This window comes from Hirundo rustica, chromosome 2, assembly GCF_015227805.2.
Source record: "Hirundo rustica isolate bHirRus1 chromosome 2, bHirRus1.pri.v3, whole genome shotgun sequence".
Classification (NCBI taxonomy): Eukaryota; Metazoa; Chordata; class Aves; order Passeriformes; family Hirundinidae; genus Hirundo; species Hirundo rustica.
In genome coordinates, this window is record NC_053451.1 from 26,583,122 (window position 1) to 26,605,560 (window position 22,439).

Genomic DNA, 22,439 nt, shown 5'->3' on the forward strand with positions numbered 1-22,439 from the left:
GTCACCCACTGTTATGGGTGTAGCAGGTAGTACCCCAATGCTTAAAAGCAGTCTGACACTTTCTCTTATGAAAACATCTTTTCCACTGCTGAGAACTTTGCCAGCACTGAACTGCCAGGTTGAAATGTTTCCATGTCAGAAGTTTGCCTCAGGGTGACTTTTCCTCTTAAGGTGTCAACTGAAAAAGGTCAATGGTTTCTAAGAACAAGATTAAGTTGTTTTGTTCATGTTTGAGGAATTGTTAAAGTTGTGCTCAGAACACAGAGCAGACCTCAGCACCTCTGCAAGAGCGTGAATTTGGTGGGAGTCACCCTGGTGCCTCTTGCTTGGTGGGAGACAGTCACATCTCTCAAGGACTATAGCAAATTAGTGTGTGTTTGTGGAAATCACCAGTTTACATACAGTGACTGTTCTAGCACCTTTTTCTTCTGAAACTTCAGTCTCTGCTGAGAACAACCTTTCCCCTTACAGCTCAAGGATCCAAATTATGTTGCTCAAACACAAGCTAAATAGTAATGCCAAATGAGCTCTCTTCTGGGATTGCAGGATTTCACAGGCATCTGCTGCTTGGGGTAGAGCATGGAGTGCTGAAATGAAAGGCAGGGGGGCTACATGTCCCTTTCAGGTCATCCTTCATTGCAGCCAGCAAGGCTGAGGCCAGAAGAAAACAGCACAAATAGTACAAGGGTGAAGAACTGAATCAGCAGATGGTTTTCATAGAAGAGGCAGGCTCAGGACATGACTGAGGGCACAAAGAAGAGGCAGGGCAGATAGGATATGACCATCCTCTGGAGCTAGAGTCCCCATTGGACCTGGAGTGTGTGGCAGCAGATCCCAGTGTGTGCTTTATGCTCCCCCATCAAGCAATCACATAGTGGGATGAAGCTCAGGCCCTGAACAAGTACAGCAGTGGTCTGAATTCATAGGTACTACAAACCCTTTGCCTGTGAAGGTGGCTGAGCTACAGCTGCTCCACTCATGAAAATCCCCTCTTAGTTACTGGGTAAGCAAGCACATAGGCAGATCACACCTTCATGTCTGACCTTCATCTTTTCTTATTTATACTTTCTCAAAAGAGAAGCACAGCCCTGTGCTCTTAACATTACAGAGTCAGTGGTTGTCACCATACCTCTAGACAGGGGATGGAAACCACCTGGATGTGATGACTTTATTTTCTTGTCTTTGGTTAAAGCAAGAAAGACATAGTAACAGCCTACCTTACAGAGGTTTGACAGCTGCTCAAGTAATTAAGTAGCAAATCAAGCAGCAAAAAGTCTGGTTACTAGTGATAGCACCTGAGGGAATGGCATGAAAATGTGTCAGGGAAGGTTAAGGTTAGGTATTTGGAAAAGGCTCTTCACCCAGAGGGTGGCTGGGCACTGGCACAGGCTCCCCCAGGGAAGCAGTCACAGCACCAAGCCTGACAGAGTTCAAGTGTTTGGAGAACACTCTCAGGCACATGGTGTCACTCTTGGGGTGCAGGGCCAGGGGTTGGACCCCATGATCCTTGTGAGTCCCTTCCAACTCAGAGTATTGTATGATTTTAAATGCTCTAATGGGCTGAGAGAGATGATGCAGCAGACAGCAAAATAAAATTATAGATGCTCTGTACCACAGAAGAAAAACAACATTGAGGAATAACAAACCAACTGCAGACAGAGCTCAGCACTACAGGTCCCAGGTGTCTTCTTCCCCAATACCAGAACAGCACTCACCTACAGTAAATCACTCCTAGAAGGGCCAGGGTCCTTCTGGGCAGCCAGGTCTTGCCAATACAAGGCATCACCTTCAAGTGCCATTTGCCCTGATCACACAAACAGCAGCCACGCAAGCAGCACATATCTCCCCACAAAAACATTAATTTTTCACAGCAGCTGGAGCTGCAGCTCAGCAGATTTACACCTTGGAGCTCAGGAACATTGGATAGGGCAGTATTCAAGGCAAAATGAAGGTGGTAGAAAAAGATACGTGTCAAGGCAATGGCCCCCACAGATGTGAAGGGTACCTGCACAGCAGCAATTCCTCCCCGAGCAATGTAGGCAATTGTGCCAGACTTTGGGAAATGTCCCAGAAACCTACAAGTTTATAGTGGCAGCGGAAGCCAAAATCTCTACACAGCTCTCCAATTACCAAAGCCGGGTCAGTTGGCTTAGCAACAGGTTATTTCCATGGGGTTTTTTGCTTGCTCATTTAATGGTAACGTTTTTTACGTGTCTCTGTTTTCCCACACAACAGCAAGAAGCCAGACATTGTGAATTTTTGGTAGCCTCCCTAATCAGAGGGAGTGTCTGTAGTAAAACTTGCAAACACAGCCCTAGCCATGCTTTTGACCACTGGGGCTCCCAGCTGCTACTCCTTGAATCAGAGGTGACACCACTGATGATCTGAGCTTGGCTTTCCATCCTCCTCGGAACCATACCACAGAAGATTGACATTCCCCTTTTTACCTTTTGTATCCAGCCCTGCATGCCTCCCTTTAACCTCCTCTCTCAAAGAGAAAATCATCTGATCTGCTTCAGTTCTTCTACCAGGGGAGAACATTCCTCCAAATACAGATGTTGGAAATGCTTAGTGATACAGAAAGGAAACAAAAGCCTTCAGCCTCGCTGGAATCCCAGCCCACAGCAGCAGCCTAACACTGCCTGAAAATATCCCTTCTGATCTGAAAAGCTCAGCTCCACAAAGTGAGGGCAGTGGCCATGCTCTCCTTTTGCAACAACGCAGAAATGGCCGAGTTCGTGTTTCTCCACAAACCTCCTTGTTTGTGGAACTATACAGACACCAGAGAGACATGTGTGGCAGGCTGAAACTTGGTGTTTTTCATGCCTTATGTCAAAATCAAATCAAAGGCAGGAGAGTGCACTTAGTTTGGACATATTTTAAGTTAAACAAGCATAAAATATTTGGCAAACTTCCCTTGCTTAATGCAGGATAAACAGTTTTGGTATTCCACAGAAAATTTCCCATTTAATGAATGCAGTGAGTAACTAAAGAGAAGCTCACACTATTCTTGCAGTCTTCATTAAGCATAGGACAGCCCCAGCTTCTGCCACAGCTGTAGCAAAGTCCACGTATGACATTAAGTGGCTCATTTGCAGCCAGGGCTGCACTGGGAGGTGAGAGGAAATATCCCTGTAGGATGGTAGGTTCTCCTGCAGAACCCAAATGAAGACAAGCCAATATTTGCCATTACTTTCTGAGGGGAAAAACTAAACTCTGATAGACACAAATCAGAGGCAGACTAAAGATTTCAGAAAGCAAATCCAGCTGCAGCAGTTTAAGACATTAGCTTGCACAGCTGTCTGCCAGGCTTGGCTGTCCACCTTGTTGGCCAGCCAGAATTTATTGCTCCTCTAATAAAGTCAGCAGAAAGAAATACAGGCTTGTGCCTCAGCCACTACAGTTTGCAGCCCAGTGTATTAGACTGCATTGCTGATGATTGATGAGATCCCAGACTGTATATTGAAGAAGGGAAAGAACAGATAAGAACAGAACAAAATGTCTTCCTTGCCACGAAAGGCTTAGAGGAGACTTGGAAGGAAAGAGGCAAATAAAGGGGCTAAAGAACTAATGAAAGATGTTTATTCTACAGAAACTGATGCAGCATTCTTTGCTGTTGGAAAGGCTGGTTTGGCTATCTGCTGCTCCCCATGGGGGCAGGGAGCTGTAGGTGCAAAAGATAAAGCCAGGTCTGCCAGAATTATCAGCATTGTTCATGCTCCCACTAGCTCAGAGCCCACTGAAAAAGTAGGAGCATCCTCCATCATCTAACTGGGTATAAAGAAGCCCTCCTGACCCTAATACCTGCACTACTGACACCATCCTCCCCTTCCAGGGCTCCCCTCCAGGACTGACATCACCTGACTGTATAAGGAGTCTATTCTCACAATTCCCAGTGCAACCAGGCCCTCTGCTCCTATGCAGAGCAGATTTCAGACGTAAAATGCAATGTATTGAAAGAAATTAAGATAGGAAATTTAGAAGGGACAATAGGTTTTCTTTTTTTGACAAAGACTTAAAAAAAACCCCCAGGAAATTCACACACCCAAGGCATTAAAATGTGCCCCTAGAGCCAGCTTTGACTTAAGCACACCAGGAAATCACTGGTAGCCTTTGAATACTGAGAAAAAAACCCTAAAAGTACATATCATTGTGTATTGTAGACATAAATCTCATGTACTGGATGTCCCACTTGCTTTGTTAAACAAAGCTACACTAGACACTACCTGTACTAATGTGCAGGCTGTAGGAAACCTATTAAGATAACATGATCGGTATCATCCAAATCAATTTTAGAAATAGCATGTGATACTGTAGTGATGTATTGAGCCACAATTAACCAATGTAAGGTACTGCAGGCCATCTGGAAGTTTTGCAATTACTGAAAGCCTAATACTGTGCAACAAAAGGTTCAAGAACTCAACACAGAACTTTTGGAGTTCTTGGTTTGTTTTGCAAAGAAAACCAATTTTACTTTTCAGCTCCCCAGTAACTTGGGTTAGCTCAGTTTGAGATAACCTAAAAATGAGCAAAGCCAAAAATACCCACTCAAAAAACCCCAGTACCCAAAGAAGCCCCAGAAGTTCCTCACTGAAGGTCTAACAGTGCTTCTAGAAGAAAACTTGCAAAGTTTGCCCTAGTCCTTCCCTGCCAAACACCCAGACCCTCTGAGGGTGTGGGCACTTCAGGTCAGACACAGGTAAGATACCAGCCCTAGAAAGCTGTCTCACCAAGCTGAAGGGATGGTGTGTGTGTGTGCTCCTTTAGCCTATGGCAAAAGCAAGATAACAGTAAATAATCTGTAATGAAAGATCTACTGCAATCACAACACCCAACAACTTCATCACAGCCTACGCAAATTCAGCTGCCGGCTCCATGTTCCACCTTGAGTTTTACGTGCTCCAGCGCTTCTAATTCCTGAGCCACTTCAATACAGTAACTCAGAAGGAAACAGACCTCACCAAAGAGAGGCTAAGTATCTTACTGTGAACATTAATGTCTCCCACATTTGTGCTGATCTTTAAGAGCCAGTCACTCATGAGGCCTTGACACCAATTCTCACTTACTGGGTGAAACACAACCCCCTTACCCATGCAGGTATTACTTGCTCCTGCCCTTGGCAGCCCTGACACCGTGAAACACGTACACAAACACAGTCTAGTCCCAGCAGTGAACCTTTATACAAGAAGACTTTAATGTTTCAGTCAGCAACATTAATTCCAGGGTGTGGATGAAAATCAAGTATCTAAAAGGGACGTTGTTTGCAGCTGCTTCCTTCTCCTCTTTAGCAATGAATGCATGCTCTACAGCAAAGGTATCCCTCCTGGCTGTGGAGCGGTTCCTGCTGAGCTGTGGCAGCTCACTGCTTCATCTCCCATGCTAGAGCCGCTCCACATTCAGCTACCAGAGCACACCGTGCCATAAGCACTGCAGGACCTGCTCCATGACATGTCCAGTCATCCCTGCTGCATGATGGCAATCTTGGCCAAAGGCTGTTAGGTGTCCTAACAAGTCCTTTGTTACAGCAAAGCACAACTGACCTTCATGAGCCTCATATCCTCCAAAATGCCAGGATGCCAGCACAGCCCTGCTATAAGGGATGCTGTTCTTCCCACCATATCAGTGTTCCATTAAATCTCATTCCTTCATCTTCTCATATGTCATCAAACATACCAAGCAAGTTTGTGAAACACATGCTTTACACCTCTGCATACTCCATGCATGGACTTCACCATGTTTCTTCATCTTACCTAAGTTTTGTATCTTCATCTGGGCCAAGACATTTTAATTCCTCCCCTCCCCATTTCTCTGTCGGAAACCATTCAACTGCAGAGAGATCAGACTATACTAACACTGGGACAGCAGCCAGCAGTATGCAGTGTGCCTGGCTTTTAACAGCTAAATCCTATAAAAAATAATGATGCAAATATGGGCACTCCTCCCCGAGACATCCTAATGCTTTCAACAACCTCTTAGGAACACATAATGCTGCTGGATGGGACAGAGGCTGAAAGGAACTAATTTGGGACTCCTGGTACTTACTGTGTGAACACCTGCTGGCTAAACAAACAGGCCTAGGTATGAAAGCTGAGATAGCTGTATGCATGCTCTCCACTGCTGTATCAGATAGCTGCTTCCTGAAAGCAGGCACGATCTACACTGCATTATCACCTAAATGTGGCCATGGGGTAGAAAGCTCTCTCCTTTAAGAATCTTACACGTTGACATGGGACCAGGAAAATTCTACCAAAACACCCACCTTGAAGTACTTAGGCTCAGACCACTATCATAATTGAGGAGACTAACTCCCCTGTACTCCGTGAATGTTAAATACATTAACTGTCTTCAGCACTAATCCAATACCACATGGGAAGCCTGTGGGAAGCCTTGCAAGTCCTGCCAAGTAAGCCCATCCTCACCTGCCGCCAACAACTGCAGTTGTTCCATGACACTATCCTGCCATGCACTGCGTGAGTATGAGCAAGGACACAAAGCCCTTCTCACACAGAATTAAGCTGATGAATGCTTCTGCATCCACCGTTCAGTCATGGTACCTTGTGTCCTTGTGTACATCACCTAGTGCCCTCTGGAATTTGCCTCTGCAATAAATGAACACTTCACAAGATCCCCATTCCAACAGGGGACCGTGGGGAAATGTCCTGCGAGGTGGAAATCTCCCCTCACTTGTATGCTGCTGGAGGCTCTAAAGGAGAGGTTTTATGCGAGAGGAACCATGGGGACAGACCACAGCTTCTCTGGCAAAGCATTAATGCTCTCCTGCATCCAAAAGACAGAGCAGCCAGCAAAGGGCTTCTGTCACAGGGGCTGTAGGGAATGTGATGGGGCAGAGAGGGAGAGCACCTCTTTTGCACTCCCTATGCTCTGTTTTCCAAAGTTTTCTCTCGTGCCTGTAAAGGTAAAAAATTAAAAACTAATGTTCAACCTCATCCCCAACATCCAGAGTTATTCTGGGGGCAGAGTTCTGTTTTCAGCTGCCTAAGGGCAGAGGAAAAAGAACAGGGAGCACAAAGACAAAGCGGCACAGGAGATGCTCCGCCTGTGAGCTGCCCTGAAGAAAGGTGAGCAACTCACACCCTCTGTAACTACTCCTTTAGATGCTTGTCTGAAGGAAGTTTGGCTACAAGTCTAAAAATCACAGCCCTGAGAAACAGGGCTTTGTTGCCTCTTGCCAGACTTTTATTAAAAATTAGTTTCAAGCTCACAGGAGAGCACAGGGTGAAAGCACCAGCTCAGGAGAGGGAACTACCTCCTTTCACCTCTCATCACTAACCAAGTAAGACTTTCAACTAGCTTGCCCACAGAAAAAGTGCATGAACTTTCTTTATCTGAATGTCTCTGCTGCCCAGTAAAGGCTGCCATGCAGGAAGATGCCTTAAAGCTTTGAAAGCACAAACCTTCAGCCTCGCCCATTTAGCCTTTCCAAGATGTGAACCGGAAGGGACCTGAGGCCAAGAAACACAGCCAGCCTTCTACTTTCTCTCAGAGGAGAAAAAAATCCAACATCCCTACTTAAAGACAAAGGGGCACCGTGCTCGGGGTGTTGGCTGGGGCACACAGGAGCCCCAGCAAGCTTCAGCTAAGGCTGCCTGAGGACAGGCTCCAGCTGCCTGCCTCTTACAGGACACAAGCTGTGCTGAGCACACCTCCTGCCCCCCACAGCAGTCAAATCTCACCTGTAAAGTCAAGAGGGTCAGAAAGCCTCCAAATATTGACCTTTAACTTAAGCATGTGTTTTAGGGAACTCAAAGGCTTTAGCAGGTAACAACAGCACATTTGTGTACTAGGGGAGCACCCCCCTTGTGAAAACTCCATCAGCTGTGCTTCCTGATGGTGTAAGTGTTAATGTGTATGAACTCCCTAGAAGTAAATTAGGGCTTGTAGTGGTTTTGCCTTTCTTCCTTTCACAACTTATATTGCCCAGTATTTATGGGTTCCCATTAATGAGCACATGGAGGTGCCCCGTCATCAGAGAGTGAGGGAGCACTAACACTGGCAGAGGGGATGCACTGCTCGGGGACCCAGTACTCAGCAAGAGATCAGGAAACTCAGCTTGCCAGGGGATGGCCTGAGGAGCTCAGACTGTTCAGTTTGCCAAAGACAAGACTGGGAGCAGTCCTTGAGCAGACCACAGTTACAGCAGTAGGGAATAGCCACACTGGACTAAAGGCTTCTTCTGTTTAGTGGATTAAACAGAAGATTCAGCATCTGCAGATCAAGACTAGACAAATGCAAGCCAGAAATGAGGTGTAACAGCATGTGGGTAATTAACCACTGCAGCAACATACCAAACACAGTGGTATTTTTCATTTGTAGTAATTACTTAATCAAGACTAGATGTTTTTAAGACACTTCGTAGAGTCCAGAGCAAATGGAATGAATAAAAAAACCTAGACATGTGGGCTATATTATGCAAGAGGGCAGAATTAAAGCACAATAGTTTCTTCTGGCCTCACCATCTACTAATCTGTGGGGGAATTGCCTCCTTTAGTGTCAGTCGAGTTGGTAGACAGCCATATTTTTAGCAACAAGACATGCTGATGTTTACATGAAATAGTAATAATAATACATTGTGTTTCACCCACACCTCTGATCTGAAATTCTCTAAGCTCTTTACCATCACTATGTCAGCAAGCCTGACAACACACAGGCTGATAAATTGGCATTATCATTCCCCTTTCATCCAGCTTGTGCTTTTTCAGAGTAGCTCATCATCTGCTTGCCATTTAACGTGAGAAACAGAACACTCGGGCTACCTGCCATCTTACTTTTAAACCTTTTGGTGAGAAAATGGTCACACAGGTACCTTGCAGAAACCGTCAGGGTGGAATGTGGCTCAGGACACAGAACTGCCCAGCAGCTGCCCTACTTCAGATGCTCATGCCCAATACAAACTTTACAGCATTCAAAAACTGTATACAAACTTCCCTAGGAAAATTCTGCCAGCAAAATGCTCTTGAAGAGCAGAAGTCAGCAATTAAAGTGTTAAAAACAAAAGAGAGAGAAAAAGAAAGAATGCTTCCTAGTTGTTTTAGCGAAATCTTCGTATATACGACAGACAGACAAAAGAAAAAAAAGAGTAATTTCCATTAGTTTCCATGACAACCACTGGAAATCGCTAACCCATCATCTCTCCCTTGTCAACCTCTGGCAGACCTGTCAGGGAAAGTAAGGGACTATGCCCTGTGTAAGCCTCTCTACTTAACCAGAACACTGGGAAATCTACATTGCCATAACGTCAAGTGCTCCCCTTAGAGCACAACTCTAGCCTTTTCCTCTGACATATTAGGGGATGGAGAGGTGCTTGCTGCTTTCCTGGGAGAGCAAATGCACCCCAGAAGGGCAATCCCCTCTGAGACACCCCAGCTCTCTCACTTTATGACCTGCTTCTTTCTCTCTCTGGCTTCATCAAAACATTCAACCACCTCTCTTTCACCTGTGAGCCATTGGCTCACACCTTGAAGGTGGCCCATATTAAGGTGGCCCTTTTTTGTACATCTTTACTGGCTGGCAAGAAATTGTTGTATCACCCAGTAACTCTGGTCTACATTTTGTCTCCATTTTTCTTATTATTGTTAGCATTGCTGGCAAGGAAAATTATCCTCTGCAATGCCTGCTGCACCTTCTATAAGAGAGCTTTTAAATTTTTCTTAACAAGAATGCATTCAGCTTTATAAATCTTGCTGTGAGGCACAGCACCATCATTATCCTTGTTTTACAGATGTGAGCACCACAGTTTAGAGGAGTAAATGCTTTGCCCAAAGCCTACATACAAATCATGGCATTATGCTAAGAGTGAGAACAAATTGGTCTGCAAAGAGTCTGTTTGCATTTTCTTGATGCCCACGGGCTCTGAGAGTGTTTGAACCACAGATGCTGTAGTCCTTCCACCCTGCCAAAACCCCACAGCAAATAAATATTAACCTGAAACAAAACCAAAAAGCCAAACCTCAAATAGTTGTCTCTGTTTAATGCTGGTTTACTGTTGACCTCGCATCTGCAGCCAGGATGGCCTAACTCACCCCAGCATCCGGATGGGTACTGCTGCACTGCAGAAGAGCTTGGCAGTGATTTGCAAGGAGGTGTTAACATCCAGCTGTTCTCCCATCTCTTTTGGTTTTCACGTGCACAAAGCCAGCAGTGGCCCAGGCACTGTGCTGGCACTGTGTGAGTTCAAGCTTTTCACATACCACAGTGAGATTTAACACTCACCCAGCAAGACAGGAAATCCACAAATAATCCACACTGACTGCAAATTTTGCTACATCCTCCATTCTCCCATCCCAGGTCTGGGTTGCAGGAGTTACTGGCAGGTAACAGGAGTGAGCACAGTGGCTCTGTGCACTTGGGTGTGGGTGCACACGAGGTGAAAGAAACCACGTTTTGTGCCCCCTGATTAGCTATGCTTGCCTCAGTTTCCTCCATGACACCCTCCTGGGGGGCTGCACACAGCTCCAAGCACCAAAGAGGAGAAGACAAAGCACTGAGTTCAAAGTTGAGCAACAATAAGTTGTTCTACAAACTGCTTCACGCAGACTCCTGTCTTGAGGCTGATAGCATTTAGTGGCTATGAAGGTATGAAGTACAATCAGTGGGGAATGCTCATAAATCGCTTCGTTGGCCTGCAGTGGAAGCTGATCTCACACTTGAGCTTTTCCCTCTGGTAAGGCACTAAGGCACTGCAGCTACTTTTACAAAACTTAGAGCAACATTGTATCCTATAGGAAGTTAATTCGCTTCACTAAACATGGCTGAAACTGGCTTTTTAGTTTAAAAGTTGTTCGAGAAGGGTCAGAGGTAACACCAAACAGAGAATAAGATCACATGCATCTCTGTTTCCTTTCCTCCACTGACAGGAGGAAGGGAGCTACAAGGAGATTAAAAGAGGAGTGCTAAGCACTGAGCTGAGGGGTCCCATAAACTGGCTACGTGTACAAGGTGGAGATAATGGCATGGGGGAGGCACTGATTATCACTGAACACGGGGGTGTAATTAGGACTCTTGGGACAGAATAAAAAGATTAATGGTCTCCTTGCTCACAGAAGAGGACTGTGAAGATAAACTTACTAACTCTGAGATATTCCAGAGCATGGTATCATTTTTCATGGAACAGGAAGGGGGCATCACTTATCAGGGATGTGTAAAACTGGATTTGACAAGACACTAATGGCTATGGTTTGTACAAGCAGCTACTAATCCCAGGGCATGCAGTGATACCTTGTAGAAAAAAACCAGCCTGTTTTTCTGAGCAAGCAAAGAATAAAAAAGCACTCCCTTCTTAACCTGCTCCTCCTTACCCTTACACATCACCCTGTACAAATGGGTCCAAGCCCCAGTCCTGGGGATGACAGAAAAAACTTTGTGAAAAACTGAGCCTCTGCTGCAACCTAACTTCTCCATCATCCATCCATAGGCAATTGGAGAGGGAGAGCACTGCCTGAAGATTAGGCTGACACTACTCATGTGGCATCCATTGTCTTAGGACTGGAATACCCCAGAGCTTGCATCATGTGGAGCAAACACGCTGTCCTCAGACAGGAACACCGCAGCTTTTCTGCCAAGCTGAAGGCAATGCCTCCAACATGAATGCTTGGTCCCTTGCCACCTTAATCTTCCAGAGCCCTGGGTTTGAATGCACGAACTGCAGACCAGAGCTCGGTCACAACCTTCACAGTTATCCCCGAGGAATTTTACTCACCCAGACAACTAAATGATTCAGACATTGCAAAAATTCCCCAATGAAATCGCTTCCTCCTCCATATAGGAAACGAGACAACAATTCCAATCCCTCATACTTCAGCTTCCTTGAACATAAACATGAAAAAGCAGCCAAAACCGGGAGGGAAAAAAGTCCCAGAGCAGCAAGAAGTACATATGCAAGGAGTTACATCATGCAGAAGGAAAGTTCTTGGCTTCAGGCTAAAATTACCAGTGCTTAAATGGCAGGGGCTGCTCTAGCATGAGGGGCACCTTCCCAGGAACAGTCTTCCAGATAGATTCATTGTTGGGAAAACAGCAACAGGCTCTGCTGTCAAAACCATCCCTGGACAACAGAGCACTGGAGGCCAACTTATAAGATGGCCAGTGCTTGCCAAAACCCGACCTTGTGGATGGCTGGAAATTCCTCGTTCTGCCTCTCTGACACTCAAGCCCCAAAATATCTCATGGCAGCAGGGTGACAGGAAAAGGCAGCCAAGGATAGCATTTCTGATGGCAGGAATTACACTCAGGCCCTGGGCTCCTTCATCAGGACAAGCTTCACCAGTAAATCTCTCCATCAGAGGCAGGTACCTTTGCCAGCCCACTCCTGTCACCCCACTCTTGCTTCCCTCTTTAACATCCTCTGCTCCCCTCCTGTGACTTGGAAGACTTAAGACCCTTTCAGGTTTGAGTCATACCACTGCCGTGGGTACCTCCACAGTAAGTCTTTCCATGACCTCTCTAGGTCTCCTCACAGATACAAATGAAAGAATTTGTTTCCGGCTATGAAACAATCTTCAAATCACTGTCTCTTCGAAAACTTTCATTGTTGGGGAAAAGCTGATTAAGCACTGGAATCTCCATGAGCATTCATATTCCCAAGGTCTCTTGATCCTGTCTCAGGACTCTAAGCAAGAAGCAGGGATGGGATCAGAAGGAACATGTACTGGCTAGGGACAACCAGCAGTGGATAACAAATAGCTGTCCAAACAGCCCTTCTATGCTCGGAGCAGAAGATGTGCAAATCCTCTTCTCCTGCAAATGAAACACGGCAGCTCTGTCTTGGTATTTTTATCTGTTTCTCTCCATTGTTTCTGGAAGCTGGTTTGCTGCTCTTTGCAGTGCAAAAGGGAAGGACTAAGGAGAAGGAACAAGAAAAGCTGGGCTCTACGGGGTCCATTACACAGCATTAAGGTATTTTCAGAAAATGGTTAGAGGTCCATCTCTGGGACAGCAGTTGAGAGGGTACGGCCAAGGAAAACACTGTTTAGCTGTCAAACAGTAGAAATATGGGATTCGCTTCCAGCTGACATTAACAAGATACTAAACTTCCTCCCCAGTCATCCACCCCAAATCCTTTGCTCTTTCCAATGTATTTGTCCAAGAAGAGCCTCCAATTTGTTTCTAGCTTATAGGCCTCCTGATGTGCTCCAAACAGGGTGCAGACTGGACCATGAATTTGTTTTTCTTCAACTCTTACAGGCAGCCTTCATCTAAACCACTGCCTCAAGAAACCACAGGGCCCATGCCAAAACCAAGAGGTACACTGTAATAAGTGGCAAAAATACAGCACAGTAGTAAAGTTTCACTGCAGCTTATATGAACTTCACTTCTGGGTAGCTTCTTTGCAAGGCAGAGAGGGGACAGCCGCTCATTACTGCTGCCTGGCGTCTTCAGCCCAGATGAGCACTGAAGCGCGCTTGAGAAAAAGTAACAAGAAAAAGCCACACAGTCGCTGATTGCGCTAGTTACCTGTGCTTCAATGGAGCATGGGAGCCTCCAGACTTACTTATCTGCCATTTGTTTATTTACTGCCAAGGAGCTGCAATCAGAACCCCACAGCTGAGAGCAAATGCACCCCTGCTCTAACCAGCTCAGCTGTACGCAGTTGTGGCAAAACCTACAACCCCTGGTAAAAGCCCAGACGTATATAACCCCTTGTCTACCACCCAGATGCAGCTGTAGAAGGAATTAACACTTCACAGCACAACAGCAGGCTGCTCTTTTTGCTTGCTAAACTCGGGGATGATGCTGTGAGAGATAAATGTCTCCAAGGAAATGCTGGTTATTCACATTTTAGCATAGCTATCACAGTAGAGAAGAAGCCAGCCTCCCTGCAAAGATAGATGCAACCCAGGTAAACAAGGCATTTCTGGGAACTAATCTCATCTAGCTCACAGGATATGTGGTGGAAACACAGCCTGGTTAATGGGAGTCTCATCAGTCTGGGAAGAGACATCTGGCCGAGATTTGTGACAAACTCTCTTCTGTACAAAGAGAAACACTCCCCAGCTCATGTAACACCACACAAGAAAGATCAAAGGTGCTCCGAAGCCTCCCGATGGGCGAGCAGCTGTACCAATAACAGCAGCTGGAAAATGCAACAGGAGACTCAGCCAGTCCCTTCCTCCTGTGCTGGGAGCAGAGCTGCCTCCCCAGCAGCCCCCAGCAGCAGCCCCCTGTTAATTACCGGCAAGGAATTTGCACTCTGGCAGATAAAGTCATTCACTCAGCCACTGGCGCGTTTGCACAAAGCAGCTCGGCTCTGACAGCGGCTCCACCTGAGAAGCGACATTTGGGTGCCACGCACACGTAAGTGCCGCACGACATCGCGCGTGCTGCGGAGCTTGTGCCACACATGCTGCTGCTCAGAGGTGACAGCCGCTTCAGAGCAGCAGGGGAGGTTGTTCAAACCCTCCTACATGGGGCATTTGGCCAGTGACTTCAGCACAATGAGGTGCCTTGGACAGAACCCCTTGGTCCTTCTCCCAGACTCCAATTCCTGGGACGTCTGCAGTGCAGCAGCTGCCCGGTGGCACAACACGCACCTTTAAAAATAGGCTGTGCACAGATGAGCCTTTGCTGTGCTCCCAGGGAAGAATCACTTCTGCCTTGCCTCCCCATTTAAAAGGTGCTTATTGTCCTGAGATGCAACTCCAGCAACACATGCTCTGGCACTCAAGGGAAGGATTTCAAAAAGGAAGACATCTATCACTCCAAAACCAGCTCAAGGAGAAAAAATGGATGCAATCTTTCCTTCCACTGAAGATGTGCTTGCTAGACTAGACCTGGGAAGTCACTTTTATTAAATTATTTTATGGATGTCTTACTGATGGGTTTTATTGCACAAAGCCAGTGCATATTAAAAACAGCCTGAGTTACCCATATGATTGGCACCATGCTGTCTTTTCTGTCCACTGTCCAGGCTAAATTATCAGTGAAAGCAGGACTGAACAACTCAAAAATTCTCTACAATTTCATTTCAAAATGCAAATTTCTTACAATGATGGCTTCAGGGCCAAATACAGCTATGCAATTACATAAGGAGCTCAGTTTAAATTTAATGTTTCATTTATTAAGACATCAATTTTTAGGTTTTGTCCATTGCAAAAATGTGAGAAAAGTTTGACCAAGGCAAGCTCCTGATGCTGGCCACACTGTGTGAACAGCTCAGAGGGAGGAAGTACACCGAGTCCTGTCTGAACTCCCAGCTCCAAATCCCCTGGTGCACACAAATACTCTGCTGCCAAAGGCCACAAATCTTGGAGAGGGTGAAGGGTTGCTCTCCTTACATGAAAAAGCAGCCAGCTCAGATCAAGAGGAAGCACTTAGGTGAGTTAAGCAAACAGAAACCTCTGCCTTTTCTCTCCCTCTTAACATCCCTTTTCAGCTTTTCATATGGCAAAATTACACTGAGGGAAACAGAGGTCAGGTGAAAAAAAATCATCCCAAGGTTACAACTGATGTAGACATTGAAAACACCATGCATTTAGAAAAGGTTATAACTCTGCCTCCAGATATTTGTCACCACCGTGTTGCTCAGGGCTTATAGCGCCTCAGATCTGTCTGTACATCTCCTCACAGGAGGGGAGTCGCTGGCCTTCCTCTGCTTGCCCTTTTTAGCCAAAATGAGACAAGTCAGATTAAGCCATTTACACATAACTCTTTCCAAAGGCTGGCTCGTTTGGCCAGAAATGGGTTAAGGATAGTTCAGAAGAACAGCTACAGGCCCCAGCGATTATTCTGAATGGCCAGAAAACTTGCAAGGAGCAGAAGGCAGGCCAGGTCAGTGACCTCTCCTCTTGGCAAGACTGGATTCAAGAAAGGACATGTATCCACAGCTCACATCAATATATTCATGCTGGCGTAAACCTCTTTGCTAACATCTAAAACTCATGGTGAAAATAACTTTCTCAAAAATTCTGAATGAGGTTTAAGCAAAAATGGAAGCAAGAAAACTTCTCATTCTTACTGTGAAACAAGTATCTTGGTGGGACACAGAATGATGCTGGTATGGAAGTGGTCCCACACACCACCCATCAAACCTCAATGGGCAGAATCAAATAGCATCTGGACTCCTCTCAAGTCTTAACTAGCTAACTTACTCCAGCAGGATGTGAACAACTGACAGACTTCTAATAAATTCAGACATTTCAAGCCTCTCCCTTTTCCTCTATCATGATGGATGCTTCCTAAAAATCACTCCATATGCTTTGGGAGCCCCAGCTGAGAATATGAGTAACTTCACATCTGTAGCATCCCTGTTAATATGAGTGAACAGCCACCTCATTGAGTCTGACCCGGGAAGAGAGAGATAAAAGGGGCTGTCTGAAGCTGGTGGCTGGCCTCCATCCGAGGCGTACAGTTCACCGTCTATTGCTCTTGTGACTATTACTGAACCAGGCCAAGAAAAGCTCCCAGCTTCTGGCATGCCTCAGATTTTCCAGTCTGCATGAAGTTATGCCAGGAACATTTACTGAAGCAATTTCTTTCTTTCTTTCAAGACTCTAATTATGCACCTAACAATGTTGTAGAAATGAATGTTGTACAAGAACCCCAGTACAACTCAGATACAGTTTTGCTAACAAAAGGATTAGAAGCTTAAGGCTCAGTGTTAATATTCAGAATGTACTGAAAGGGACAAAGTGCAAGCTGCAGCAGAAACAGAGGGCATAGAGAGGGTTATCGCTTCCAAAATCTGGAAAGGGAAAACCACACAGGAAAACGCCACACTAATCTTCCTGAATGCCGGTTATGCAGTGGAGTAGTAACAAGTAACATTTAGAAGTGGGCAATCATCAAAGCCGTCTCTGAATTACAAGCAACTTACCTTTAAGCACAGCACACCCCCTAGAAAATGAGAAGGTCTAAATATCCCAGAGGGTGGGATGCTACCCGTGATTGAACCGATATCCACTGCTTGGCAGCTACCAGCAAAGAGGAATCAAACTGAACCCCAAAACAAAAGTTGCCTAAAGTGTTCATTTTCCCTAAAACCGGACCCCGACCTCAGTCATCAGTCTCAAGTTTTGCTGAACTTAGACTGGAATCAAACCAAAACGTTCACTGGTTTGCCACTTGGACCATCATCTCTGAAGCCAGTCATAATAATTCATTTATTCACTCAAGCATGAACTGGCCTTTAAAACCAAGTCTTGAACATGAGGGCTGTACATTTTTCCTTACTTTCAGTTTGCAGGTGAGATACAGAGACACGCCAGTACTTACATCTGGGAAGCTATCCAGGTACTACAAATTAGAGAACATTAGGCAAAAAGCAGGATTTAGCACTTCGACAATGTTAGTGACACCAATGAAATCACAAATGCAGGGCCAAACATATTTTGGCTGTTTCTCTGGGTTACTGATCCCAGAAGGCTTTACTCAGATCATCATTATTTAGCTGTTATTACGATTTTTCTTATGGATACTGTGCACCTTCTTCCTACAGAGGTGTTGGTGTATATTAAGCAGAACCAGTAAAGGTTTACATTTAGGGTTCCTAAGAAAACGAATAAACATGATTTGGCTTTTTCAGGGCAGTGCTGGAGAGGATGCAGGGAAATGCTCACTGCATAAGTATGTCACGCTTTGGGAAGAACGTGTATTACAATATTATCACGTACAGGCAGATGTGAAATGCTGGTCCATACTACAGCTCAGTCCCACTCCCCTTAGTTTTCATGACAGCACCGACCAGAGCTCAACAGTGTTGGCTAACAACCATCCTGTCTCACTTCTGTTCCTCACCTGGCCGCTGCCGGGAGTGCCGGGAGTTCTCAAAGAGCTTTGCTCAGGGAGAGAGAGCAACAGCGACGGGCTCCATCCTAAACCCCGCTCTTTACCATAACCCGGGCAGCACAGTCCACGGGTGCGAGGCAGAAAAAGAAGGAACCAGACGTGTTTATGCTTTTTTGCGCCCCCCTTCCCTTTTTTTTTTTTTCCATGGAACCTAACTGCGAGGCTCTAGGGTGGGTCTCGCCATCTGGGAGAAATATGTAGGGAGGAAAAAATGCAGGGAGCAAAGACGAGCTGCCCCCCGAGCGGGACTGCTCTCCTCCGAAGGCAAGCTCGGCCTCCCAGCCCAGCTTGAGTTCATTTTCCTCAAATCACTTCCACATTTCCCCTGCCGTAATTATCAAATATTTTGTTTCTGACTTCACTTTTTAGGGAGGCCGCCGCAACCGGGAATGCAGGCACCGTTTGTTTTCTGTCAACAGAGCCGGGGGGGCTGCAGCTGGGGGCTTTCAGAGGTTTTCAATGTCATTGCAGGGAAAGAAAGGAAGAAAAGAAGAGCGAGGGAAAGAGCGCGCGGGAGAGAGGGAGGGAGGGATGGAGAAAAGAAGGGAGGGAGGGAGGAAAGGGGGCCGCCCCGAAGAGCCCGTCCCGGCGGCGGGATGCAGGGCTCCGGCCCCGGCACGGACACAGCCCCTCGCTCCCACCGAGGCGCCCGCCGGCCCCGCAACTTCCCTCTCCGCCCCGGCTGCCACTTTCCCCGGTGGCGGCTGCTCCCCCGCGGGCGCCGAGGCGCCCCCGCCGTCCCCACCCCGTCCCGTCCCGTTCCCCGTCCCGCCGCCGGGGCCCCGAGCCTACCTCGGCTCGCAGGCGGGCGGCGGCCAGCAGGGCGCAGAGCAGCGGGAGACTTTTCCAGATCTGCAAGAGAGGGAGCGGGCAGGCGGTGAGCGCGGGCCGGGCCGGGGCCGGCGGGGCGGCCGCCGCCGCCGAACTTCCCGCCCGGCGACCCCTCTCACCATGTTGCGGGCGGCGGGCGGCACCGGCGGGGCAGGAGGAGTTGCGGAGGCGCCTTTCTCGGCTCCGGCTCGCTCGTGAAGGGAAGGGGAGGGCTCCCCCTCGCCCCGACCCGCCGGCCCGCGGCTCCACCCCCGGCCCGGCCCGACCCCCGCCCCGGGGCCGACTCCTCCCCGGCCCCCGCCCGCTCCCCGCCGCCCCTCGGCGGCGCCCCCGTCCCTCCCGCCTCGGCCCCTCGGCGCCCCAGGCGACCTCGGCGGCCTTTGAAGGCGGCGGGAGGCAGAGGGGCGTCCAGGGGACTCGGCTGCCGCCCCGCACCGCCAGGCTTCGCACCCCCGCCGGGCAGAGCACGGGGCCGGGGAGGCTCCCCGAGCCCTCCTGCCCCCGTGGGGGTTCAGGAGGAGCGGCGACAGCCGTACCGGGGCGCGGATGCCCGCCAGCCGGGTCAAGAGCATCCCGCCGAGGGGTCGCAGCCTCCCCCAACATTGTCGCAAAAATGGGGAAACTGAGGCACGAGGTGGCTTCTCCACAGGCGGGACTCACTCACCGACTCAACCCGCTGTCCCCCCATGCTCCAACCCTGAGGCCACTGGAGTGCTGGCCGCAGCTACAGGTGTCACGCATGTCGGGATATGGGCAGGTTTAAAAATAAGGGTTTAGACCCCTATATGTTAGGATCCAAATTTTCTCTAAGCAAAACAGGCAGCCAGGACTTCATGCCAAGCACAGGGGCTCAAAATCCCACCTGAAATGCCTGGTGGTGCTCATTTGTGTATAAATACTTGTGATCTTCTTGTTTTATCTCGATCTCTGAATTTCAGTAGCCTCCAGTAGCTAGAAGGAAGGATCTGACAATGCAAAGAGACCCATTGCCTTGGGCACATACAGAAATCTGTGTCACAGCAAGCAACATTATGACACCAGTTGTCAAAGGCGTTTCCTCGAGTTTTGAGGTTTGTTGTAACCAAAAATGACACCCCTGGCTTTAAAATACAATCCCACTCTGACCAAGCATGCCCATGAACTTCTTTTCCTGCTTTATTCTGTGTCCTCAATGCAGGCAGGCACCAAGAGAGATGCAGGCACCAAGAGAGATGCAGGCATGAGTACCCTCATTCACAAAGACCAGAGTATTCCAGCATCTTGCTGGAAGGAGAAAACTCTGGGAAGAGTTAACCTAGATCAGCCCTCATCTGGTCTGTTTATGGCAGCTGTGCCATTTTTCTGTGCTTCCTCAGGCTCTGCTTCCTTAATCAGTTTTGGTTTTAGGACTTCTGTTGCTAATTTTGCACTTTTAAAGCATCCTCCCCAGCAAGTTCTGCTTCTGCCTGTGAATGGCACTAGTCTATAAATCTGTCCTGAAGAGATGTCTAATTATTTATTTCACTGCTGATGCTGAGCAATGTGGTTTTCATTGCTTGGTTTTTGGTTTTTTGAACTCACCTTTCATGATGTACCTCTTTGTTTTGGAGTCATTGATTGCCCTGCCTCATGATACAGCACAGGCATAGTTATGGCTGAAATCAGTTGGCCTCTAGTTTGAGAAGCTCACCCTGAGTCACCCTGAAGTGAGTGCCACGATAAGAAAAAAACAAATGGCAAATGATAAATACATTTTAAAAGATTCATCACTTTCTGTGCCCTTGATACTCAGCTCTGTGGAAGCTGTGTTACATGAGGAGGCTCTCTATTTCCAGAGAGTAAAAGTGACTCGTATCAGTCTTTGGAACAGAGCACTAGCAGGAGTCTCCCAGTGCCCGCGTTCCCTCCCTGGTACCACGGGCCTCCTCCTCATGCAGGTGTGATTAGACACTGCGCTGGATTATGTAGGTCACCCTGAGCATGGGTTTTTCTTCTGTGTACTCAAAGGACTAAATATGGAACAGAAAGTCAAGGATTAAATCTCCCATTCTGTGTTGACATTCGGATACATGAAAATGTATTTCTTCAAGTTAGTTTCTATCATGTGGGAAAGGGTAAAAGTAAAAACCAAAAAGCATCTCTCATACAAGCATTGGAAAGGGTGAGCACAAGACAAAACTATCTCAGTGCAGACACCAGAGCCTTATTGCTGTGTACAAAGGCACACATATAATCAAATACAGGATATCCAACAAACTTTTCACTTTTATTCCAAACTTTCACCATTTAAAACTGTAAACTGCAAAGGAACAGTTGGTACAACCTGAGCACATGACAAATGAATCTGATGGGAATCTTTGCTCTTTTCTGATGGGCCCAAAACATGCAGCTTGAATCAGAAGCAGTAGAATAAGGGGAAAGCAAATGCATTTACGGTTGTGTTTTCAAGCTGTGGCCATAATGGCTAAGGTAATTCATCATTGCTGGCTACACAACCAAAGTATCATAAAAATGCTTTCAGCTAAAAGCTTCATTATAAGAGTGAACGATGTTTGCCTGAATTTTTGAAGGCTGCAATGCTCTGGTGGGCCAAAGAAATTGGGAATCATTGCTCTACAGAGAAGATGTTGTTCTATTACATATACCAGTATTTCATTTCTGCTGATGCTTACTTTCCAGTCACTGATATTTCTAAAACAAACACTTTGTTATACATATGGGATTGCAAATTTTGAGATACATACTCATCCCCAAGTGGCTGCATAACTGAAATTCAGTAACAAGTTGTTGCCTGAGAAGCAGATCAAGGGAAGCCTGGACACATGCAAGTGTACATCTCATGGGTGGATACATTCTCCTGTGTTTAATAAAATGCAGGCTTCAGCAGAGGCTTTCTCCATTCTTGGGGCACTGTCAAGATCACTCCCCTGGATGTCTGGCGCCTCATGAGGGTTACTCTGAAGGCTCAGTCTCTCCCTTATTACAGCAGCTGCACTCATATACACCCAAAATGATACTGTAAACCTCGTTTCCCTGGGAAATGAGGCTAAACACGCCAAAAATTACTTCTTAAGCCCTCACTCAAGACTTGTGGCTGTACCATGATATCACTCTCTCCACATTACCTCACTCCTATCCACCACCCACATCCTTCGTGGCTCCTCATTTCCCCTGCCATATGAAACATCTGCCCTAAGGGATGGGGTTGTGCTCACACTTGGGTTGTGATGAAGTGGTTGTGCTCACTGGTGTGATGAAGTCAGTGCTTGCCCTGCCTGCACTGTGTTTTGGGTTACAATTCAAGAAACCAAGTTTTTTGGCAAGCGGCCTTCATGATGGGACAATCGTTGCCTGCGTGACGGAACAACAGTCTGTCCCACTGAAGAACAGGAAATTTGCAGCAACATTATTTTATGGAATTAAGAAGCAGGGTATTATTTTTGAGTGGCAAACCTGTTAAGGTTGTAGCTGAGAAGGCTCAGCTCATGTGGCACCGGAGACATCTGTGTTGCCTTGAGCTATGTGAGCAGTGACTTCTCATGGACCAGACTGCCAGCGCCAAGAGATTGCCTGGGTTTTCACAGCAGACACAGGCCAAGACTGCAAGACATGAGGGCAAAGCCTGGAGCAGGGTTATACTCTCATAGATATGAGCATCAGATCCAAATGAATTCTAGGATGACCGCAAGGCCAGCGTGAGTGTCCTCAGAGCTGTAACACCTGGATCACATGGACACCTCACCACCTTCTCTGAGAATTCAGGCCTGCAGCAGCCCTCTCCAAGTGTACCCCTGACCTGCAAGTGCTGATTCGAGTCCATAACTACTTTT

At 47.1% G+C, this 22,439-nt stretch overlaps 1 protein-coding gene across 1 annotated transcript in view; it reads right to left on the reverse strand.

Moving 5' to 3' along the window:
• FSTL1 (follistatin like 1) overlaps positions 1-18,877 on the reverse strand; it is a 51,995-nt gene extending 33,118 nt beyond the window's left edge. The window contains exons 1-2 of the mRNA XM_040055556.1: positions 18,750-18,877; positions 18,592-18,651 (exon numbers count right to left, since the gene is read on the reverse strand). Coding sequence (XP_039911490.1) covers positions 18,592-18,651; positions 18,750-18,752 — 63 coding nt within the window. The 5' untranslated portion in view covers positions 18,753-18,877. The remainder of the gene's footprint in view (positions 1-18,591; positions 18,652-18,749) is intronic.
• Positions 18,878-22,439: the final 3,562 nt, after the last annotated feature.